Here is a 19,083-nt window from a genome sequence, read left to right as displayed (position 1 = left end):
TCTTTATTAAATATTTGTCCCCCCCTTGTATTCCCTCGTGTGTCAGGTCTCCTAAGTAAAGCACCAGTCCTGTTTGTGGTAACCCGTATCCTAATATTCTGATCATTGCCTCCCCTATCTCCTCCCAATACCCCTTCAGCTTCTGACATCCCCAGAATATGTGCGTGTGATTTGCCCCCTCCTTCCCACACATCCTCCAGCATGCTCTTTGTGTTGGTGCATATTTTCCCTTCAGCTCTGGGGTTATAAAGAATCTGATTATGTTTTTCCATCCAAACTCTTTCCATATCCTCGATCCTGTTGTTGAATGTTGCACCTCGCATATGTTCCCCCATTCCTTCCCTGTTATTCCTATCTCTAGTTCTCTCTCCCATTTCTCCCTTATATAATTGGTCGTGTGTCCCTTGCTGGTCATTATAGCCCGGTACAGTGCTGATATTACCCTTCCTTTCCCTCCTTCGTATGCCCTTACTATCATCCTAATTATTCCATTCTGTTCTTCTTCCTTGTCCCCTCTTATTTCTTTATTATAGTAATCTATAATCTGTAGATATCTGAAGTGGTCCTTGTTTTCTAGTCCAAATTTCTCCTTTAATTTTTGTAGTGTTTGCATTTCCCCCTTCTCTATCATTTTGCATATCGCTGTTGCCCCCCCCCCCCCCCCCCCCTCTCCCACCTTCTGAATCCATGGTCCAGCCTCCCTGGTTTGAATCTCTTGTCATGTGCTATCCATCTCAGAACCCCTGACTGCTTCTCTAATTTGTGTGTTTTTACTACTCTGTTCCATATGGTCAAGGTGCATTTGGTGATAGGATCTAACAGTCCCTCTTTTTCTTTGAACAGTTCCCTATCTCCCACCAGAGCTTGTACCTTGTATCCCTCCCCTTCTTTTTCAATGTCTTTCCATCTTGCCTCATATTTGTCGTTACACCAGCACGTCACTGCTCTCAGTTGCGCTGCATAATAATAATCTTGTAGGCTGGGTACTGCCATCCCTCCCTCTTCCTTTGGTAGTTGTAGTGTTTTATATCTGACCCGTGGTCTTCTCCCCGCCCATATGAACCTCGATATCAGTCTGTCCCACTCCCTGAATTGATTCTGTGGTATTTGTATCGGTAGTGACTGGAACAGGTACAGTAACCTTGATAGTATGTTCATTTTAATGACCTCTATTCTTGAATTGAAGTCCAAGGGCATTACTGTCCATCTCTCTAAGTCTCTCTTGATGTTCTGATTTATCTGTGTATAGTTCGCCTCAAACAGTTTCCCCACCTCTCGTGATGTTCACCCCTAAGTATTTAATCTTGTCCATGTCCCATCTTATCCCGTACTGTTCCCTAATTTCCGTCGTTGGGGTATAGTTCCATGCTAAGGTCTGTGTCTTTGTCACGTTTAGTTTGTATCCTGAGTAGTGGCCATAATCCTTCAGTAGATCCATCAGTGCCGGGAAGCTCTTGTCTGGTTGCCTCATGTATACTATCACGTCGTCCGCAAATAGGCCTAGTTTATATTCCGTTCCCTTTATCCTTACTCCCTTAATGTCCTCGGTCTGTCTGATCAGTTGCGCCAGTGGTTCTATGAAAACAGCGAAGAGCGTTGGTGAGGGTCTGGTAGCCCTCTCTAATCTGATTCTATCCGTCAGGCTGCCATTCACCTTAACCCTCGCTGTCGGTTCTTGATATAGCGCCTTGATCATCTTCATCGCCCTCCCGTTCAGTCCGAACCTCATCAATGTTTTATATAAAAATGTCCAGCTCACACTGTCGAATGCTTTTTCTGCATCTAGGCTAATCAGTACCGCGCTACCACCTTGTTTTTGTATCTCCTCTACTATGTGTAATGTCTTTCTCACGTTGTCCTGTGTCTGTCTCCCTTTAATAAATCCAGTTTGATCTTCATCTATAATGTCTGGCATAAACGTCTCAAATCTCTTTGATATTATCGATGTATACATCTTGTAATCCACGTTGAGTATGGACACAGGTCTGAAACTACTACATAATTCTCTATCCTTCCCTTCCTTCGGTATCGTGGTGATTATGGCTTCCTTCCACGAGGGGGGCATTTTGCCCTCTTCCATCGTGTGTCTGAACGCCGCCCCTAACATGGGTGCCAATTCCGTTCTAAATGTCTTGTAGAATTCCGATGGGAATCCGTCGCTCCCCGGAGATTTGTTGTTTTTAGCTCTACTAATTGCCTCTTCCAGTTCTCGTTCCGTAATTATTTTATTTAATTCTTCATTCTGTTCTTTCCCTATCGATGGTAACTCTAGCTTCTCCAGATATGCTTCTATTTCCTCTTCTCCCGCTGCTTTTGGCTGTGTGTATAGTTTCTCATAGTATTCTCTAAATGTCCTCTCTATTTCAGCTGGGTCTCTCAATATTTCATTAGTCTTTGTATCCCTTATTGTGTGTATCGTGTTCAACTTCTGTTGCGTCCTAATTCTCCTAGCCAACAGTCTGGTCGCTTTTGGTCCCCCTTCATAGTACGTTTGTTTCATGAACCTCGCTTTCTTTTCTATTTCCGTCAATAATTCCCTATTTATCCTGGCCTTTACTTCTTTGATTTCTCCGAGCGTTTCCTGTTCTTTTGATATCTGGTGTCTCCCCTCTAGCTTCTTCAGCTTCCCTATCAGATTGTGATATGTCTCCATTCTGGCCTTCTTCAGCATTGCTGTCTTCTCCATCAATTTCCCCCTTATCACCACCTTCAGTGTGTCCCATAGAATGTTCGGATCTACCGCCCCGTTGTCATTTTCTTCCTTATACCTGGCTATCTCCTCCTTGATCTGACTCACCACCCCCTTGTTATTTAATATTCCTAGATTTAGTCTCCAGATCGTGTTCCTCCGTCTCCCTTCTAGATCTACTGTCAGATATATGGCACTGTGATCCGATATGTCCGCTACTCCTATTCTGCTCTCCCGTACCCTGTAACTGTCCCCCGTCGTCATCAAAAATGTGTCTATTCTCGCATATGTCACGTGCGGGTGTGAGTAATGTGTGTATTCCCTGTCCATGGCGTGCATCCCCCTCCAAACATCTGTAATTCCCATTTCCGTCATCTGAATATTCATATATCTACCGATTGGTGCCCGTCCTTTTCTAGTACTCGTGGTGTCTAGGTCGTGATTCAGTACTACATTAAAATCTCCCGCGCATATCAATATCCCTTCTAGTTCCATCACTATCATATCAAAAATGGTCTCATATAAATCCCTCTCACTCTCTGGGGGTGCATAAACATTCACTAACGTAATCATTTGACCCTCCATTTTTACCTTCACCAGAACAAACCTTCCCTCCTCCTTGTCTCTTATTTCCTTGATCAATTCAAATTTGACTGTGTTTTTGATTAACGTGATTACTCTTCTCCTCAGGTTCCGTTTAAAGGAACTATAGTATGCATTTTCATATCCAAATCTCTTCAGTTTCTCATGATCCTGTGCTACCAAATGTGTCTCCTGCAGAAAAATCACTTCCATCTCACTTTTTTTACATTTCAACATCACTTTGCCCCTCTTTATCGTATTATTCATTCCATTAACGTTTAACGACATAATTTTTATACCTTTAACCATTGTCATCTTTCTTCTTCTTTCGTCTGTCAGTCCCCCCCATGTCACATTCATTCCCCCCTCCGGTTGTAGCCTCCGCTCTCTTCACCGAATACATATGATGATTAACATAAATAAAAAACATAAACTTTACATAAAGTGCTCCCAAGTGCACTTTATGTGACCGCTCGTCATATTTGTCCAGCCTTCTTACTGTTTTTATTGCTGTCGAGCTCCTGGTCAAAAGCGCTCTGTCCTTCATTCTGATCAAAGACCCCCATTTCCTAGGTCCCTCTCAATGTGGCTCCTATGTTCCAATGTCCCTCCTTCCTCCCAAACCCCTGTGTGGTGTCTTCTGTGTACCCCTTCTTACTTTCTTTTCCTCCCCTCTATTTTCTATGTGATGTCCATTTATCCCCTTAATCCCTTCCAACTGTGTTACTCGCAGCGTGTGTCTATGTATTTGTTTCAATATGTTCTGTGTTCCGTCTATCATACCTAATTATATTTCCATTTATTTCCTCCATCAGCATGTGTATTATGTGTCCATGTATATGTTATGTTCGTTCCTATATCCTGCCTCTACCTGGGAATGTGTGTTTATGTATATGTTATTTCAGTTTCTATATTTTGTCTCTATTTGGATAGTTTTTTCAATCTCTTGTGAGTGTACTCATCCGTTCGTCTCCTCCCGCCTCCTCTCCCCTCCTTCTCCGTCTCTGGCCTCCTCGTCCGTCTCCGCCTTCGGTCTGTCACGTCTCACCTCGGCCTTCTCCTCTCTTCTCCCTCCTCTCCCGGGTTTCGATCTCCTACTCTGGTCCATCTGTGTGCTTTCTCCAATCTCTGCTGCAGGCTCAGCGTCTGGCCCTCCTGTCCCCTTCCTTCTCCGTCCTCCGCCATCTGCATCCCCGTCGCCTCATCTCCTCCGCCGCCTCCCGCGCCGTCGCGTACGTCACCGTCCCTTCCTTCCAGTGAATCCTTAGCGAGGTCATGGGTGATTGGAATTTCATTCCGTTTTCTTTCAGAATTCTCTTCAGTCCCGCGTAGGACCTGCGTGTTATTGCTACCGCTGTCGAGTAATCGTGATCAAACGACAGTCTTTTCCCCTCGATTTCTATCTTCTTGGTCCACGCGGTTCTGAGTATCAATTCCTTAATCTCAAATCTCAGAAAGTTAATAATCACCGCCCTCGGAGGTCTGTCCGGTTTCGGTCTCGGAGCCAACGCCCTGTGGGCCCTCTGTATCTCCATTTTTTCCAGTCCCGTCTCCTCCAGTTGTTCCTTGATAAGCTTTTCCACATATTGGATCACCGATTCCCCTTCGACTCCTTCTTTCAATCCCCATATTCTGATGTTATTTCTCCGTGACCTCCCCTCCATGTCCGATATCTTTGTCTCCATCTGTTCTTGTATCGCACACGTTAACACCTCGTGTATCTCTGTGTTCCATTCCTCCGTTTGCGCCGTTCTAGTCTGTAACTCTGTTACGTTTCTGTCCTGTTCCGCCATCTTCTCATCCACCCTTTTGAGTTCTGTATTCATTTCACCTCTGAAGTCCTCCTGTTCCTTCCTCAATTCCTCCCGTAACTTCCCAATATCGTTCCTTATCGTGTCCGTGTTCAGTTTTATCGTCGCTGTTATGGTCTCCAATATCCCGGCCTGCATGACCACGGCCCATCCTGGCATTCCCGTGTCTGCCTCAGCGGGACCTCCCCCTTCTTCCGCCTGTCCCTTCTCGGCTTCGCTTCGGGGGCTCCGTTTCTTCAAATTCTCCTCTTTCCTTCACAATCGTTGTCTCTTCCTTACTTCTCGTGTGCATCTTTTTATTTTTAATCACTTTTCAGGTCTCTATTTATCCGTTTTTTCGCTCATTTGACCAGGAGCTCTACCGCACGTGTGTTACCCGTCTGCTCTCATACCGGAAGTCGTTAATGTTTTTTATTAACATTTATTTAAAATGTTACTTGAAATGGAAACTATTAGAGTCCTAAAGTGGTTCTACTCATTTAGCAGTAATTTATAATGACGAGGATTCTATTTTGCACGATTTCAAATGTGAAAAATACATTCAAATGAACTACAAACAATTACAACCCTCATTCTTACTGTCTTTTACTATTATGTACTATGCTACTATGTCTATATAGTCTTTATCTACTATGCCTATACTACTACCTACTATGCACTCAGAGTGAAGCACTCAAGTTCGGCACTGCTTGACAAACAATACCACTTACCATTAGCCGCCAGAGGTGTACCCCTCCTGCTGACTTTTTAGTGTCGGATAAATTACTAAATCTAAATGTAAAATACGTCTTTAGCAAAATCCCATTCAACTGATAATGTTCCTGGGTCCACTTCCTGGAATTTCCTAACATGTTCTACCTAACTGAATTTAAGCTTATTTTTTTTTTGATCTACTTTTTCTTCCATTTTTCAATTTTTCTCCCATCCCAATTTCGTATCGTCCAATTCTACCCTCCCCTGTCTCGAACGCTGTTAGGCCATGCCTCCCACAAGCCGGCTGCAATGTGGATGAAGCCTTACATCACGTGTCCCCTCCGGTACTCGAGGAAGCAGCCGTCGCATCTTTTCACCTGCACAGCGCGATCTCTCAGCGGCGGGGGTCTGCGTGGGAGGGACACGCCGCCCCCGTCGCTTCCTGATTCTGCTGCGCAGGCGCACCAACCGACCTGTAGGAGTCGCTGTCCACAACGTCCGATCCCCACCCATCAGCTTTCCCACCCCTAACACTGCCAATTGTGTTAGTATGAACGACCAGCCAAGCTGATAGCAATGCGGAGAGCTGGGCTCGAACCCAGCGTCTCCTGCATTGGTGGCAAGCGCCTTGCCCACTACACCACCTAGCCGCCCCCTGAATTTAAGCTTTTAAATATATTATTCCTATGTATACAGGTGTTTGCTCTGTGAGAGTTAACATTCACTGCTGTATCCCATAGCCAGAAACAAGTGAGGAATTTAATCCCACCCACTACCATCTGATGAATGCTGGCTGATGGCCAAACTGGCAGCATTATCTGATAAATAATTAATTAATTATGTGTGCATGACACATACAAAATACTGCATTTGACTTTCATTTGCTGAACAGTCGGGCTACATAAATACATATATGACTCCGCTGTCCCTAAAATAATCTCTCATAATAGAGTTCAGCAATTTCACATTTTTTTTTTTAAAACTTTGACCAGTCGGCTGGTTCTTTTAGCATTTATCGCTTTTTCTGGTCAAGCATGACCGACAGAAACAGGTTGAATGGGGTATAGATCGGGGGAAAGACACTCTGAGAAAATACGGCGAGTCCGGGAGTCGAACTCGTGTACCCCAGATCCGTGACGCGCACGGTTGTCCCCGACGCCGAAATAGCGTCCGAGGTACGCGGTGAGCTACTGGAGCTCCCCAATTTCACACTTTTTAATTGTACAGGTTAATTACAAGTGCAGCCTATAAAATGTGTGTCATAGTATGGATCTAGTAATTCAGGGCAGCTGGCAAAGTTAGCAATGAAAACCAGTCCTTCTTTCTTATAGTGATTGCTGGTATCCAGGTATTCAGTACGCTTGTGTCGACACTCCAAAAGAAACAGGCAATCAAAATAAGATGTATAGCCTACTTGCTGTGTGTCTGTGAACAGGGTACAAGGATATATCGACTTCCAATTTTCCTTCCTATTAAACTCTATCAGCATAGTTAATAGGCAGCAACATTTGTCTGACTATCTCTGAGAACAATAGCATATATTGTCCATTGCCATTAGGAAAAACTAAAGTCACGTAAAAACCAGACACCAATACATTGCATTTTCTTTATTTATAAACAAATAAGTCACTGATATGCATGGTTATCTGCAGGCCTACAGTAATTCTCAGCCTCCAATTCAGTTTGAATGATTTGATATAATATGGACCATCTCACCACATTCACTGTAAGATAAAAAAAAAAAAACATATTGCCCTCGAGTTTACACCACCTACCTTACATAATATTAGCAGACAAAGTTTTTCATACTCACAGGACTCCACGTCATCCATTTTCTTAAACATCATCACAGCATGTGACTATGGCACAATTCATTATTTTCTTTTTAAGTGCTAGCACTTTTGGTTTTGATTCACTTGTCAAGTGTAGTGTAGCATCTACATTGAACATATCGTGTACAAACTGTCATAGTGTTCTAATTTGCAAAGGTTTTACTACATCAGTCCAAAAGTGCATTTTAAACATTCAATTAATGTTTTCTTTTTCTTTCTGCTTTACTGTCTGTACACGTATGTACTGTAATACTGTCAGTGGCATTTGGCAGCTGCAGAACGGACAGAGGTCTACTCAAGACTTTCTCATTCACACATGTAGGCTACATATTTCAAGTTATTTCTTGGTAAAAACATTCACATATATTCGTTTTGTTTTTAGTAATTTTCTTTTTTTAGAAGTGGCTTATTATCACGCCATGTCAAGTTGTATTATTTTCCAAAGCCTGCAAATCGACTTGCTCAAAATAAAATATTTCCAATTACGGTCTTCACCAAAGGCAGAGGGGACTATTTATAAAAAAATATTAAACATTAAAAAAAAAACAAAAAAAACAAAAAAAAATTCACAGGGAAAAACAAGAAAAGAAAAAGCCTTTTGAGCCACATTCTCATGCATAAAAACTTGGTTAACAAATAATATCTTCACCTAAAAACTTTACTAGTCCCACATTTGACCGCAGATGCTAGAACAAGTGTTGGCAATAAAACATTTCATACTCTCTTTCAATAAGGCTAGCTTTCCAACATTCATTTGACACGTCATTCTTTTTTTTTCTTTGACCTGTAAATCAGGTTATGTACAACATAAGAAGGTATTTAAGGCAAACGTCTCCAGCATCACTGACCAGCACTGTATGCATTGTCCACCCCGTCCAGGACCGTAACCCATACCAACTTTTACAGCGTTGTAATACTGGTGACAGCATTCCGAAGAACCAGAGGTCTCATTTCTGACCCGCTATGTGTTGAATCGTAGAAATAGAATTATTCTATATCCATGTCTTGAATATACTGTAAACACGTTCCGATTCTACAGCTTAATTCCCGGAGCCACACACGTCATGCTGGCCTGGGAGCTCCTGATGTGTGGCGCATGTCATCCATAATAATAATAAAATAAAAAAAATGTAAAGTTCATTTTGAGTCACTGAGTCCATTTCCTCCCCCATCATGCCGGATGTTTGCGTGACTTCACGTGACGGACTACCTTCTTCTCGTAGATGTTCCTCATGGTCTTCTCCACCTGCTTGAGGAAGACCTGAGGGATTCTGCCACAGAGTGTGTTGACGGTGTCCAGGAACTTGGTCTGGAGTGGGAAGAAGAGGGACTGGAACAGGTTGTCCTCGAAGGGAAACTGCAAAAAAGAATTTTTTTTTACAGTACAGCAAGTTTCTTACTGTAGATTTAACACTGCCAAAAGAAAACCTCCCAACAGGTACGGTACCTCAAATATTATTTTCTTACAAGATTCAGTACAATGAAAAGCACATTTTTCAATCTTTACAGAAGGTATGCTGCCCAAAATGTTAAAGATGTTGTTGTGAAAATTAAGCCCATTGATTTCTATCCCCCTGGATATCAACCAAATCAAGCCATTTCAGATATCCAATCTGCTTCCTCTGAAATACACACGGGTTACTCTGATTGGCCCATCAGTCACATCTAGGCAAGCATCTATAGGGAGGTGTAGCCTGATGTCACTTTGGACCGTCCGCGAGGTCCACCCGTATAGGGATTTATCATTGGGAAAATGGATTATCGGCTATTGTAACAATTCTGCCTCATGAACATTGAAAAGCTTTCCATTTTTGCACTAAATGAGTTCCCTTCTATCACTAACATTATTGTTTAAGCATTTGTGGTTGAAATAAAATTTGGCGATTTATTTTTACAATTAATTGTGAATATTTTCATGTTGAGCTATAGATTGTGGATGAATATGCACATAAAGGTACACCATGCAAATGTTCATGCTTTATTTGTTTTAAACGAGACAATTTAGAAATGGGCAATGGGAAAATACATTGCATTTTCAAGATGGTGGACCGGCCGGAAACAGCAATGACGTAACCACTACACCTCCCTATAGTGGACAGAAGGCCACACCCCCTCAGCCTACTGAGAGTTGGCTGTGCTCAGAGAGGGTGACCTAAACACTTATAACAAATCAAATTATACATCTGAAGCTGAAGAAATTACACTCATAACATTAATAGTCCAAAATAAGCAATGTATGACTGTATTAAAACATCATTGTACTGGATCTTTAATAAAAGTGAAGAAATCTGCCAATGGGGGTATAGTAAAATAATTTCACTTGTTCAAATACAAATTAACTTGTTACAAGGATTTGACCTAAACAAGCTATATTATCTTGAAATGGAAGGAGTGAGTGACCTGCTTTATTCAAGATATGTCACTTGTTCAAAAGTCACTAATTCATTGTCAATGGACCAATTACAAAAAGCGCCACCCGATAAAGACATGCATGGTAGGCAGGGACTACAGATGAAAACTAGCTCATTAGCTACTTCTGGCACATTTACATTGATGTGGAAACTGAATATGTTGATTAATGTGCACTGTCCCTGGGTAAAAAATTAATAAATAAACTTAATTCCAAAAAGCGACACCCGATGACATCACAGATCCAAGATGGGGGGGGGGGGGGGGGGGGCAGCTCAAGTTTCAAGTTTCTTTAATAGTTGTCATACAGAAGTACAGAATACTTTTATACAAAATGCTTCTTACTGTTGCGCTCCAGAGACTGTGCAAGACAAGATAAGTATGAAATAAAATAACATAGTAAAATAGCTGTCTTTGTTAATAGATATCGACTGAAGTGTCTTAAGATCATTAGAACAACACAATGGATTTCATGGTGGCTCACTCACCTCGTGTATTGCATCGTAGACTACCTTGAAGGCGGGCTGCTTGTCATCGTGATACACCCCCCGGTTACCATGGAGAATGGACACGCCCTCCTGTTCAGCGCCTTTGCAGTTGCTGCCGTACATGCAGTGATCAGGCCTGTAGTTCCACTGGCAGGGGAACGTGAAGAGACACTCTAGAGACAAAGAGGAGGAGAGCATTATTAGTATATACTCAGTGTTGCGATGCTCATATCAACACTGGTTGCACGCATGCTAATGATGCCACGTGCACGCGCGCTCCCAGGCGCGTGTGCGCGCTCCCGCGCATGCGCATAAATGTTCCCTCGCATAAGGACAGACTAAAAACAGTGCCTAATTGCCTCTACGAATGGAATGCAACACCTGACGACCGGCGCTATTGATATGCAAAGTAGCCAGGTGGGTACTGCGAGTTGGCGCATCAGTCGAGTGCAGCGCATTCCTGTGTGCACGCGCGTGCACATCCGTGCGTGCACGCGCTTCTGCTCACAAAACCTTCGTTGCACGGAGTGCAACCTCGTCCCATGAGCAACGCATCACTGTATATACTGCACCTGTGTAGTTTACTTTACTTACTCAGATTCTAAGTGTTTTATTGCCCATATTTATTGTAACGTATAATATATCCGATAGGACATACAGACTCATCTGCACCTTTGATTACACAGTTTACTTGCTCATATCCTTATATTCAGAGTCTTATATTGTTTACACTGATTATTTTTACTATAATCTTCTTGCCTATATTTGTCTTTCTACTATTACCCTGCCCATACCTGTACCTCCCCTCCCCCATGCTGCTATGACGCCCAAATTTCCCCAAGGGGATCAATAAAGGAATATCTTATCTTTTTTTTTATAAATGTATTTATTAGTTGTCAAAGGTACAGTGGAATACAATACACATTGAATGGCACATTTGATATCCCCCCTCCAGGGTTCCCACAGACATTGCAAAATTGTATTCAAGGACTTTCTCATTTTAAAAAGGATACAGTTCACTTTTAAATGCCGTTTTCTATAGCAAAAAAATAAATAATCGGATCCAATATTTATGGCTCAAAGCCAATCTCAGACAATTAGCCACACCTTAATAAAAAAAATCTATTTCTTGATTCAGTACAATTCTATCATGGATGAACAAAACCCTCAATGTGAATGGCCGATTTGAATTTCAAGGACTTTCCAAGCACCTTGTAAAAAAATAGCTGTTTTCAAGGAATTCCAGGCCTTGATATTTTTTTGTAAAAAATCAAGCACTTTAAGCACTTCAAGGACCTTGTGTGAACCCTCCCCCCTCAGGGCTCCAGACTAACTTTTTACATTGGTTGCACCAGTACGCCTAACATTTTCATTTAGGTGCACCAGCACATCATTTAGGTGCACCCAAACATTTTCACTGCGCCTTTTGCTGCTGCAATAATACATCTTAAGCGTTACCTTTACCTTTTTTGTCAGTTCCCATACACATTAGTAATTTGTTAAGATGTTATGTAAATGATTGTAAACAGGAATAAGACGGGTACAAGCATGCAACATTTTTCTTTACAAAAAAATTATCTATAGTTCTCTTCATTTTAATTCAATTACGAGCTTGTAGCTACTAAGTGAACTTGTGGTGTCGCTCAATGAGGAGTGGGCACGGTTTCAGGTTTCACAGTTGCACATGGCTATTTTGTTTACCCCGTCATTCAGCGAATAAGAATGTCAGGGTGATGATCAGCGCCAATCAAAGGCAGAGCGGAGCGGGTCTTTGCAGAATGCACATGGCCATGGCCATGGGGGGAAAAAGACGTTACACATACACACTAGGGGTGTAATGGTACACAAAAACCACGGTTCGGTACGTACCTTGGTTTTTAAGTCACGGTTCAGTATGGGTTTTCGGTACAGTGGGGAAAAGTTTGGCTTTCCATGTTCCACTCAGGGGTGATGTAGTGTGCAGTTACTGTTAAGTAGGGCTGTCAATGAATATTCTATATTCAAATTAATAAATCGACTTGACATTTTTTATTTGATCTCCGATGAGACAGCCCCTTCCACCTCATGCATGAGAGAGAGAGAGGGTGTGTGTGTGTTCGCCACACTATGAGGCTATGAAAGCTCTCAGTGTTGTGCATGGGTTGAACGAACACCTGGCACTTTGCGCAAATAATATTTTGGGAAGGGGTGAACTTGGGAGTTTTGAATAAAATTCTGCACACAAAAAAAAGTTCTGCATGTGTGTTCCGCTAATGTACCGTTGCATTTACTCAGTACACAGCGCTGGAATCTGAGGTGCACCGGTGCGAAAAAAGAAAATATTCAGTTGCACTCTGGAGCCCTGCCCCTCCCATTCTCCCTACCCTGTCCTACCCAATCCTACAAATACACAACAGAAAACAGAGAACATACAAACGCATATCTCTCTCACTCATCCTTCCTTCTCATTGTCCTATAGTGTCTTTAGCTTGGCTATGTAACCAGTAAAAGGGCCCCATACTATTTCAAACTTTTCGCTAGACCCCCTTAGCAGTCACTATTTAATTACGAGTGGTAATTACAGAGCGAGCCGTGTATTTCCGCCATTGGTGTCACAGCGCATGCGCACCAGGCAGCTGCGCATGCGCTGTGACACCAATGGCGGAAATACACGGCTCGCTCTGTAATTACCACTCGTTTTGTAACAATGATTTAAAAGGTTTATTAGCAACTCCGAGCTTTCAGACCCCAGCGTTTCACTGTGTTAAACCCATATTGTACGCTGGGTATCTTTGAAATTCATATCGGATATATTTTTGACCCACCCCCAGCTCAAAAGCAGCGCTTGGTACTTAATATGAGCCTGGTAGCAGCATAGCTGAGAGTGACTGCGGATACAAAAAGCCCCTGGCTTGCAGATCGCAGTCACGTAAGGGGCTACGTTTTACCATCTTCACCAGTGGTAATCAAAGTGTTAAGGACCTCTAGTAGATACCCCCACTCCACCCTATCAAATGCTTTCCCCGCATCCAAGAAGCCCACCACCTCTGGTGTCTCACCGGATGCAGGAGAGTGAAGAATAATTAGAAGGCACCGGATATTAGAGAAGGAGTTGCGGTTTTTCATAAACCCAGTTTGGTCTGATGATATGATACCTGGCATAACCGAATCTAGTCATTATTTATTACATGTTGCGTTACAGCAGACTTCTCACACACGTCTGAAGCAGCGCCAGTGGACTGCAACACGGGCATGTTTTAGATGGACTACTTGGCTACTAGCCTGTTCCGAGCCCTAGTCCCAGACACTCAGAGCGAGACGTGGGTGCTGTGATGGGAATGTTATCTATACATCGGTGTTAAAATACATATTCTATCTTTGTACAGCTTGACTGGTTCAATATGACCAACTAGTATAAACAGCCCAGACACTAGGATAGTCTGTGTGTGTCTCTTTAAGGACTCCAAGGTGCCAAGGTTATTTCTCTCCCTAGCTAAGCCGCCCATAACAAAGGCTATTGAGCCAGTATTGTTATTGATTTCCCTAACTGGGCCCATTTTGTTTACCTTTCTGTCATATCTGAATGTCTAGTGTTACGTCATTTCAATTGTGTATTAATGTACGTCTGACCAGACCTCTTGGTCACTTTCTGGTCAGACGCTCGTGTGTGAACATGACGTGTCTTTCTGTAAACTGATCACTTTTCACTGTGGCCACAGATGAATAAACTATGTTTCTTTTTTTAATAACTCGACACAGCGGCTCATCCTTTGTTTTTAATAATTTCCACAACAGTGCCAAGTTGAAAAAAGTAAAACATCCGCATTGAAAAATGCAGTAATGTCGAAGTGATGCCATTTAGACCAGTGGTTCTCAAACTTTTTACACCAAGTACCACCTGAGAACGTAGCTGGCTCTCCAAGTACCACCATATGACCGGCGTTAAAATACAATCTATTCAGCTATGCACAGTTCACGCAGGAGGCAAATGTATTCCTAATACCATTATTTATTGTTAACTTTTGTCAGACACAGCCACAATGTACAAAGGGATAGCACTAGAACTAGCAAACGCTTCCACACAACTCATACAATGCAAGCGGCATTGAGAACATAATAACTAACATTCTCACATAGCAAGTGAGAAAATTAAGAACAACTGTATTTCAGCAAATGTACTTAATTCTCTCTCTATCTCTCTCTATCTCTCTCTCTCACACAGCAAGCAATTGTCCGTCACACACACACACACACACACACACACACACACACACACACACACACACACACACACACACACACACACACACACACACACACACACACACACACACACACACACACACACACACACACACACACACACACACACACACACACACACACACACACACACACACACACACACACACACACACACACACACACACACACACACAATTATTTTGTTACAAAAACTTAATTTCCTGCATTCTGGTGCAGGAATTTTTGAATTTTTACCCTTTAAATGCCAGTTTGTGTGATGGCATCACAAATTATTGTTAAAAAAAACACAAAAAAGTTAAATATTTTCAATATATCAAATGCAAAGTACATTTTTCTGGGGGGGATTATTACAGGCTAGGCATGTGTCAATGATTAGCAGCAACACAGATTTTGATGGATTTTTTGTAATGTCAGATTTAACACCAACTCTTTTCAGAAAAGTGGGAGTACGGTACTTCATTTTTTATCTGACATTACAAAAAATCTAAAAATAAATGGTTATGATCAGGGCTGAAGTTGAATTAAAGATTTATGACTGTTTAGACTGCATTACTCTGTCATAGTGATCTCCTGGTTGTTCCCCACTTAGGTTATCTAACTATCGCGCCGCCGCAACCAGAAACACTGGCCTGGCCTGCTTCTAAGTTCAGTGGCCTGAAGAAAGAAAAAAAACATATTTTTTTTTTGTGTGCTTTTTTGGAAATGTTTTCAAGTACCACCAGCAGTACCACCAAGTACCACAGTTTGAGAACCACTGATTTAGACAATACGGGCTCACTTAAATCTACAGTACCAGTCCCCATCAAAATATATACAGTATAAACGGTGTAAACAAATGATCAAAGTGAAAACTCCATGCCAGTTGCTTTGAACTGCATTTAGTTTGTAGATGGATGAAAGCATTCCCTTAAGCTCGAGGAGAGACCAAACAATGCAGGGATTGACTGAGTCTTCTAATCTACAAGACACAACCACACGAGTCAGACAGACAGACTCACACAATCACAGTCAAGGGAGAGACATTAAAGGGATAGTTCTTATTTTCATGCCCCTAACTCTATTTCTTAACTACCAATGATGACGTTGAGTCCTTTTTCAGCGCAATCTATGTTGTTCCTCATACTACTGTAGCTCCAGATAATTAGCCACAAACCAATGCAAAGTCAATGGGGACAAGCACATGCCTATACAAGCTAACCAAGGTTCACTGAAGTAAACCCCATTGACTTTGCATTGGTTTGCTATCTATTTATAAAGAAATATATAAAAAAAGAAAATCTGAGCACAATAACACAGAGCGATTGACACACTACATGGTTGTGTTTTTCCATTTGTTGCAGCTTCAGGGAGTGTATGTTGTCAGACAAACAATGGCACTGCCAAGTCTGCCTATAGCTTTGAGCACTTAATACCCATGTCTGCACATTACATGGCACCTGGCACCCAGTCTGCTGCCCACCGCCACCAGCTCTAGGATCTATTTACCAAACCAGCTACAGTACATAACCAGAACCCCACTTATAGAACATCACACGTCTAAGATGAAATACTTAGGGGTGAACATTACATTTACATTTAGTCATTTAGCTGATGCTTTTATCCAAAGCGACTTACAAGTTCTGTACGACAAGTCATCAGGAAGGGTACAAGTCATCAGGAAGGGTACAACTCAGCTGAGTAACAATGTTCATCAAAGTGTTGCGTGTTACAGTGTAGGTTAGTTTATTAGGACAAAAGGGGTGGAGAAATTCTATAATGCAAACTATACACAGATCGATCAGAATATTAACTCAATTCAACGCCATAGCCAACGCCCATCTCTGCTCTCTGACGCCAGCTTTCCATTGCCTATTTTCACGACATTTCACGATCTTTGCGGATCTATTGTATATTCTCTATATGGAGAAAATAGTCTGGCTCATTTGACAGACACTATTTGTAGTCCAATATAAAAAAAAAACTGTACATTTTTTCATGTATACATTCGCGGTTAACCGCTGGTGGCCAATCACGAGTATACTCGTGATTGGCGCAGAAAGTGTTAACACATTGACTGCCATCTTTGTAATTAGTGTGCCAGCGCTGTAAAGTATAGGGATTTTCACTGTGCGTTGTGGTGTTTGCAGGGCTATATCTATATTCTATATTATAGCTATGGAGACAATACTATGGCTCATTTGACATTAACAATCCATCGTTCAACATGTGAAAAAGAATAAATTTGTTCATGTATATGTTCGCGCGTTATACCGTGGTGAATATTGTATAGTTTCAGAGTGATCTTGGCTAATTCCTGAAAACGGCGCTATGGAGCAATACGTGAATTTTGCTAAAAGCTTTGGCGTTGCTCGCCTGTACACGCTACTATTTCCAATTCAAAGGTATATAATAGGTATTATGTTTCATCATGAATGCATGAAAGGGGGGGGGGGGTCGTTTTTTGATGCTCTGATCGTCATCAACGGCATTCATTTTGAACACCACACATGCTGATCAGCTGGATAGATATGAAATCATTGTAGGATCAAGGTGGAATTGACGTCGGATAGTCCTTACCTTTGATCGGGGGTATCCCAAAAAGAATATTCCAATTGTCTGATTGCGATTTCCAGTATTGGTGTCCATCGTGTCCCCGACATAATCCGGCACAACACATGCATCGAGGGGCAAGGATGCGTTCCAATGTGATCGGGTGAACCGCTAGGCTTGCCTGTAACAAAATTCTGCGCCCGGAGGGGTTTAGATGTAACACACGGTGTGAAATAAGGTTTCAAAGGGTGGGAGATACTGCCACCTAGCAGGATGTGGCCGGTATTGCGCTTTCCTATAGTAACACAGAGGTTTGCGAAGATATAATGAATAAAAAAAATCGAATAAAAGAAAAAACTACCAAAACCCGAGAAGTCTCGGGTCTGGCACTCAACACATGGCGAGTTAACCCGAGAAATCTCGGGTCTGGCAGTCAATGTGTTAAGAGGGATTTAGGGGGGAGCTCCAGTAACGGAACGTAGGCCAAGTGCGTCCACATTTTTATAGGATTCTATCACATTTTCATAACAATAGCACCCTGCGCCGTTTTCATTGAGGTTTCTTACAAATTAACGATGCTTTATCTTGTCCTTTATATGCCGATTATCATTAGAATCTTAAATTGTACCATATGTCCCCCTTTAGACAACATATGTAATGCTACCAGCGCACTTTTGTTAAGATAATTAGTTGGCCATTCGCGGTCACTATACCGAGGTTGCAGTAATAGTTTAACGCTGTTCAGATCACGTCGGAGAATATAGACCCATCCCAGTGACCTGCGACCTGTGCTAACGCTCTTGGGAAATGCAGTGTTGTAGTTCTCAACATTTTCAGCCTTTAATTTTAAACCAATGCTGCCATCTACTGACAACAAAAAAGTGTTGTCTAATCGTCACCTTGAGAGCTACTTCCGTATACAGCGCCGCCCCAAACCCATTCTAGAGATTCCCACTTTTTGCTGGGAGTGGGGCGTGGCCGTATTTGGTCCCAGACAATAAGAGTGGCTGCAATTGGTCACCGTGACGTTAGCTCACCACGTACCGCGAGTGCTATTTCAGCGCCGTGGACAACCGTGCTCGTCACGGATCTGGGGCTGAGCGAGTTCGAATCCCGGACTGCAGCCGTGCCTTTCCCAGAGTGTCTTCCCCCCCATCTGAACCCTTTCAGCCTGCTTCTGTCGGTCGAACTTGACCAAGTATAAATGCGATAAACGTATAAAAGAGCCAGGGAAATGGCCAAAGTAAAAAAAAAAAAAAAAAGAGGGATTTAGGAAGGTGGTCAGTACTCCCCCTGGACTTCAGCTCAAGGATTGAAATAGTTAAAATGAACATATTGCCACGGTTGTTGTACCTCTATCAATATTTGCCCATACCAGTACAATAAAGGCAATTTAGAGAGAGGGATAAATTGATTTCAAGGTTTATTTTGGGGTGAAAGAAGCCAAGGACTAGATTCGTGACTCTGCAGATACCCAAGGAGAGAGGAGGAATGGCAGTGCCCAGTCTCAAGGATTACTACTACGCAGCACAGCTCAGACCTGTGTCATGTTGGTGTAAGCACTAGTAGGGGATAAGAAATTATTTAGGAGACAGGAACATTTATTAGACCCATGTTGGCATTACAGCAATATGTACGATGGTAGAACAAGGGGAAATGCAGAGTTTTCAATATCTGAAAGATAGGTTTGATTTGGAGAGAGATCATTTTAGATACCTACAAACTAGGGATTACTATGAAAGGGGGAAAAAAACTGATATGACCAATGAACAAAATGGGGTAATTAAGGTAATGAATTAACGTAA

At 42.2% G+C, this 19,083-nt stretch overlaps 1 protein-coding gene across 1 annotated transcript in view; it reads right to left on the bottom strand.

Annotated features, from left to right (window-relative positions):
* Positions 1-7,367: 7,367 nt before the first annotated feature.
* gxylt2 (glucoside xylosyltransferase 2) overlaps positions 7,368-19,083 on the bottom strand; it is a 56,599-nt gene continuing 44,883 nt past the window's right edge. Inside the window, exons 6-7 of the mRNA XM_084317180.1 lie at positions 10,505-10,677; positions 7,368-8,964 (exon numbers count right to left, since the gene is read on the bottom strand). Coding sequence (XP_084173306.1) covers positions 8,779-8,964; positions 10,505-10,677 — 359 coding nt within the window. The 3' untranslated portion in view covers positions 7,368-8,778. The remainder of the gene's footprint in view (positions 8,965-10,504; positions 10,678-19,083) is intronic.

Source organism: Notolepis coatsorum (genome assembly GCF_963971535.1).
Source record: "Notolepis coatsorum genome assembly, chromosome: 6".
Taxonomy (NCBI): domain Eukaryota; kingdom Metazoa; phylum Chordata; class Actinopteri; order Aulopiformes; family Paralepididae; genus Notolepis; species Notolepis coatsorum.
Note: the sequence above shows the minus strand (reverse complement) of the source record. Positions and strands in the feature narration are given on the sequence as shown.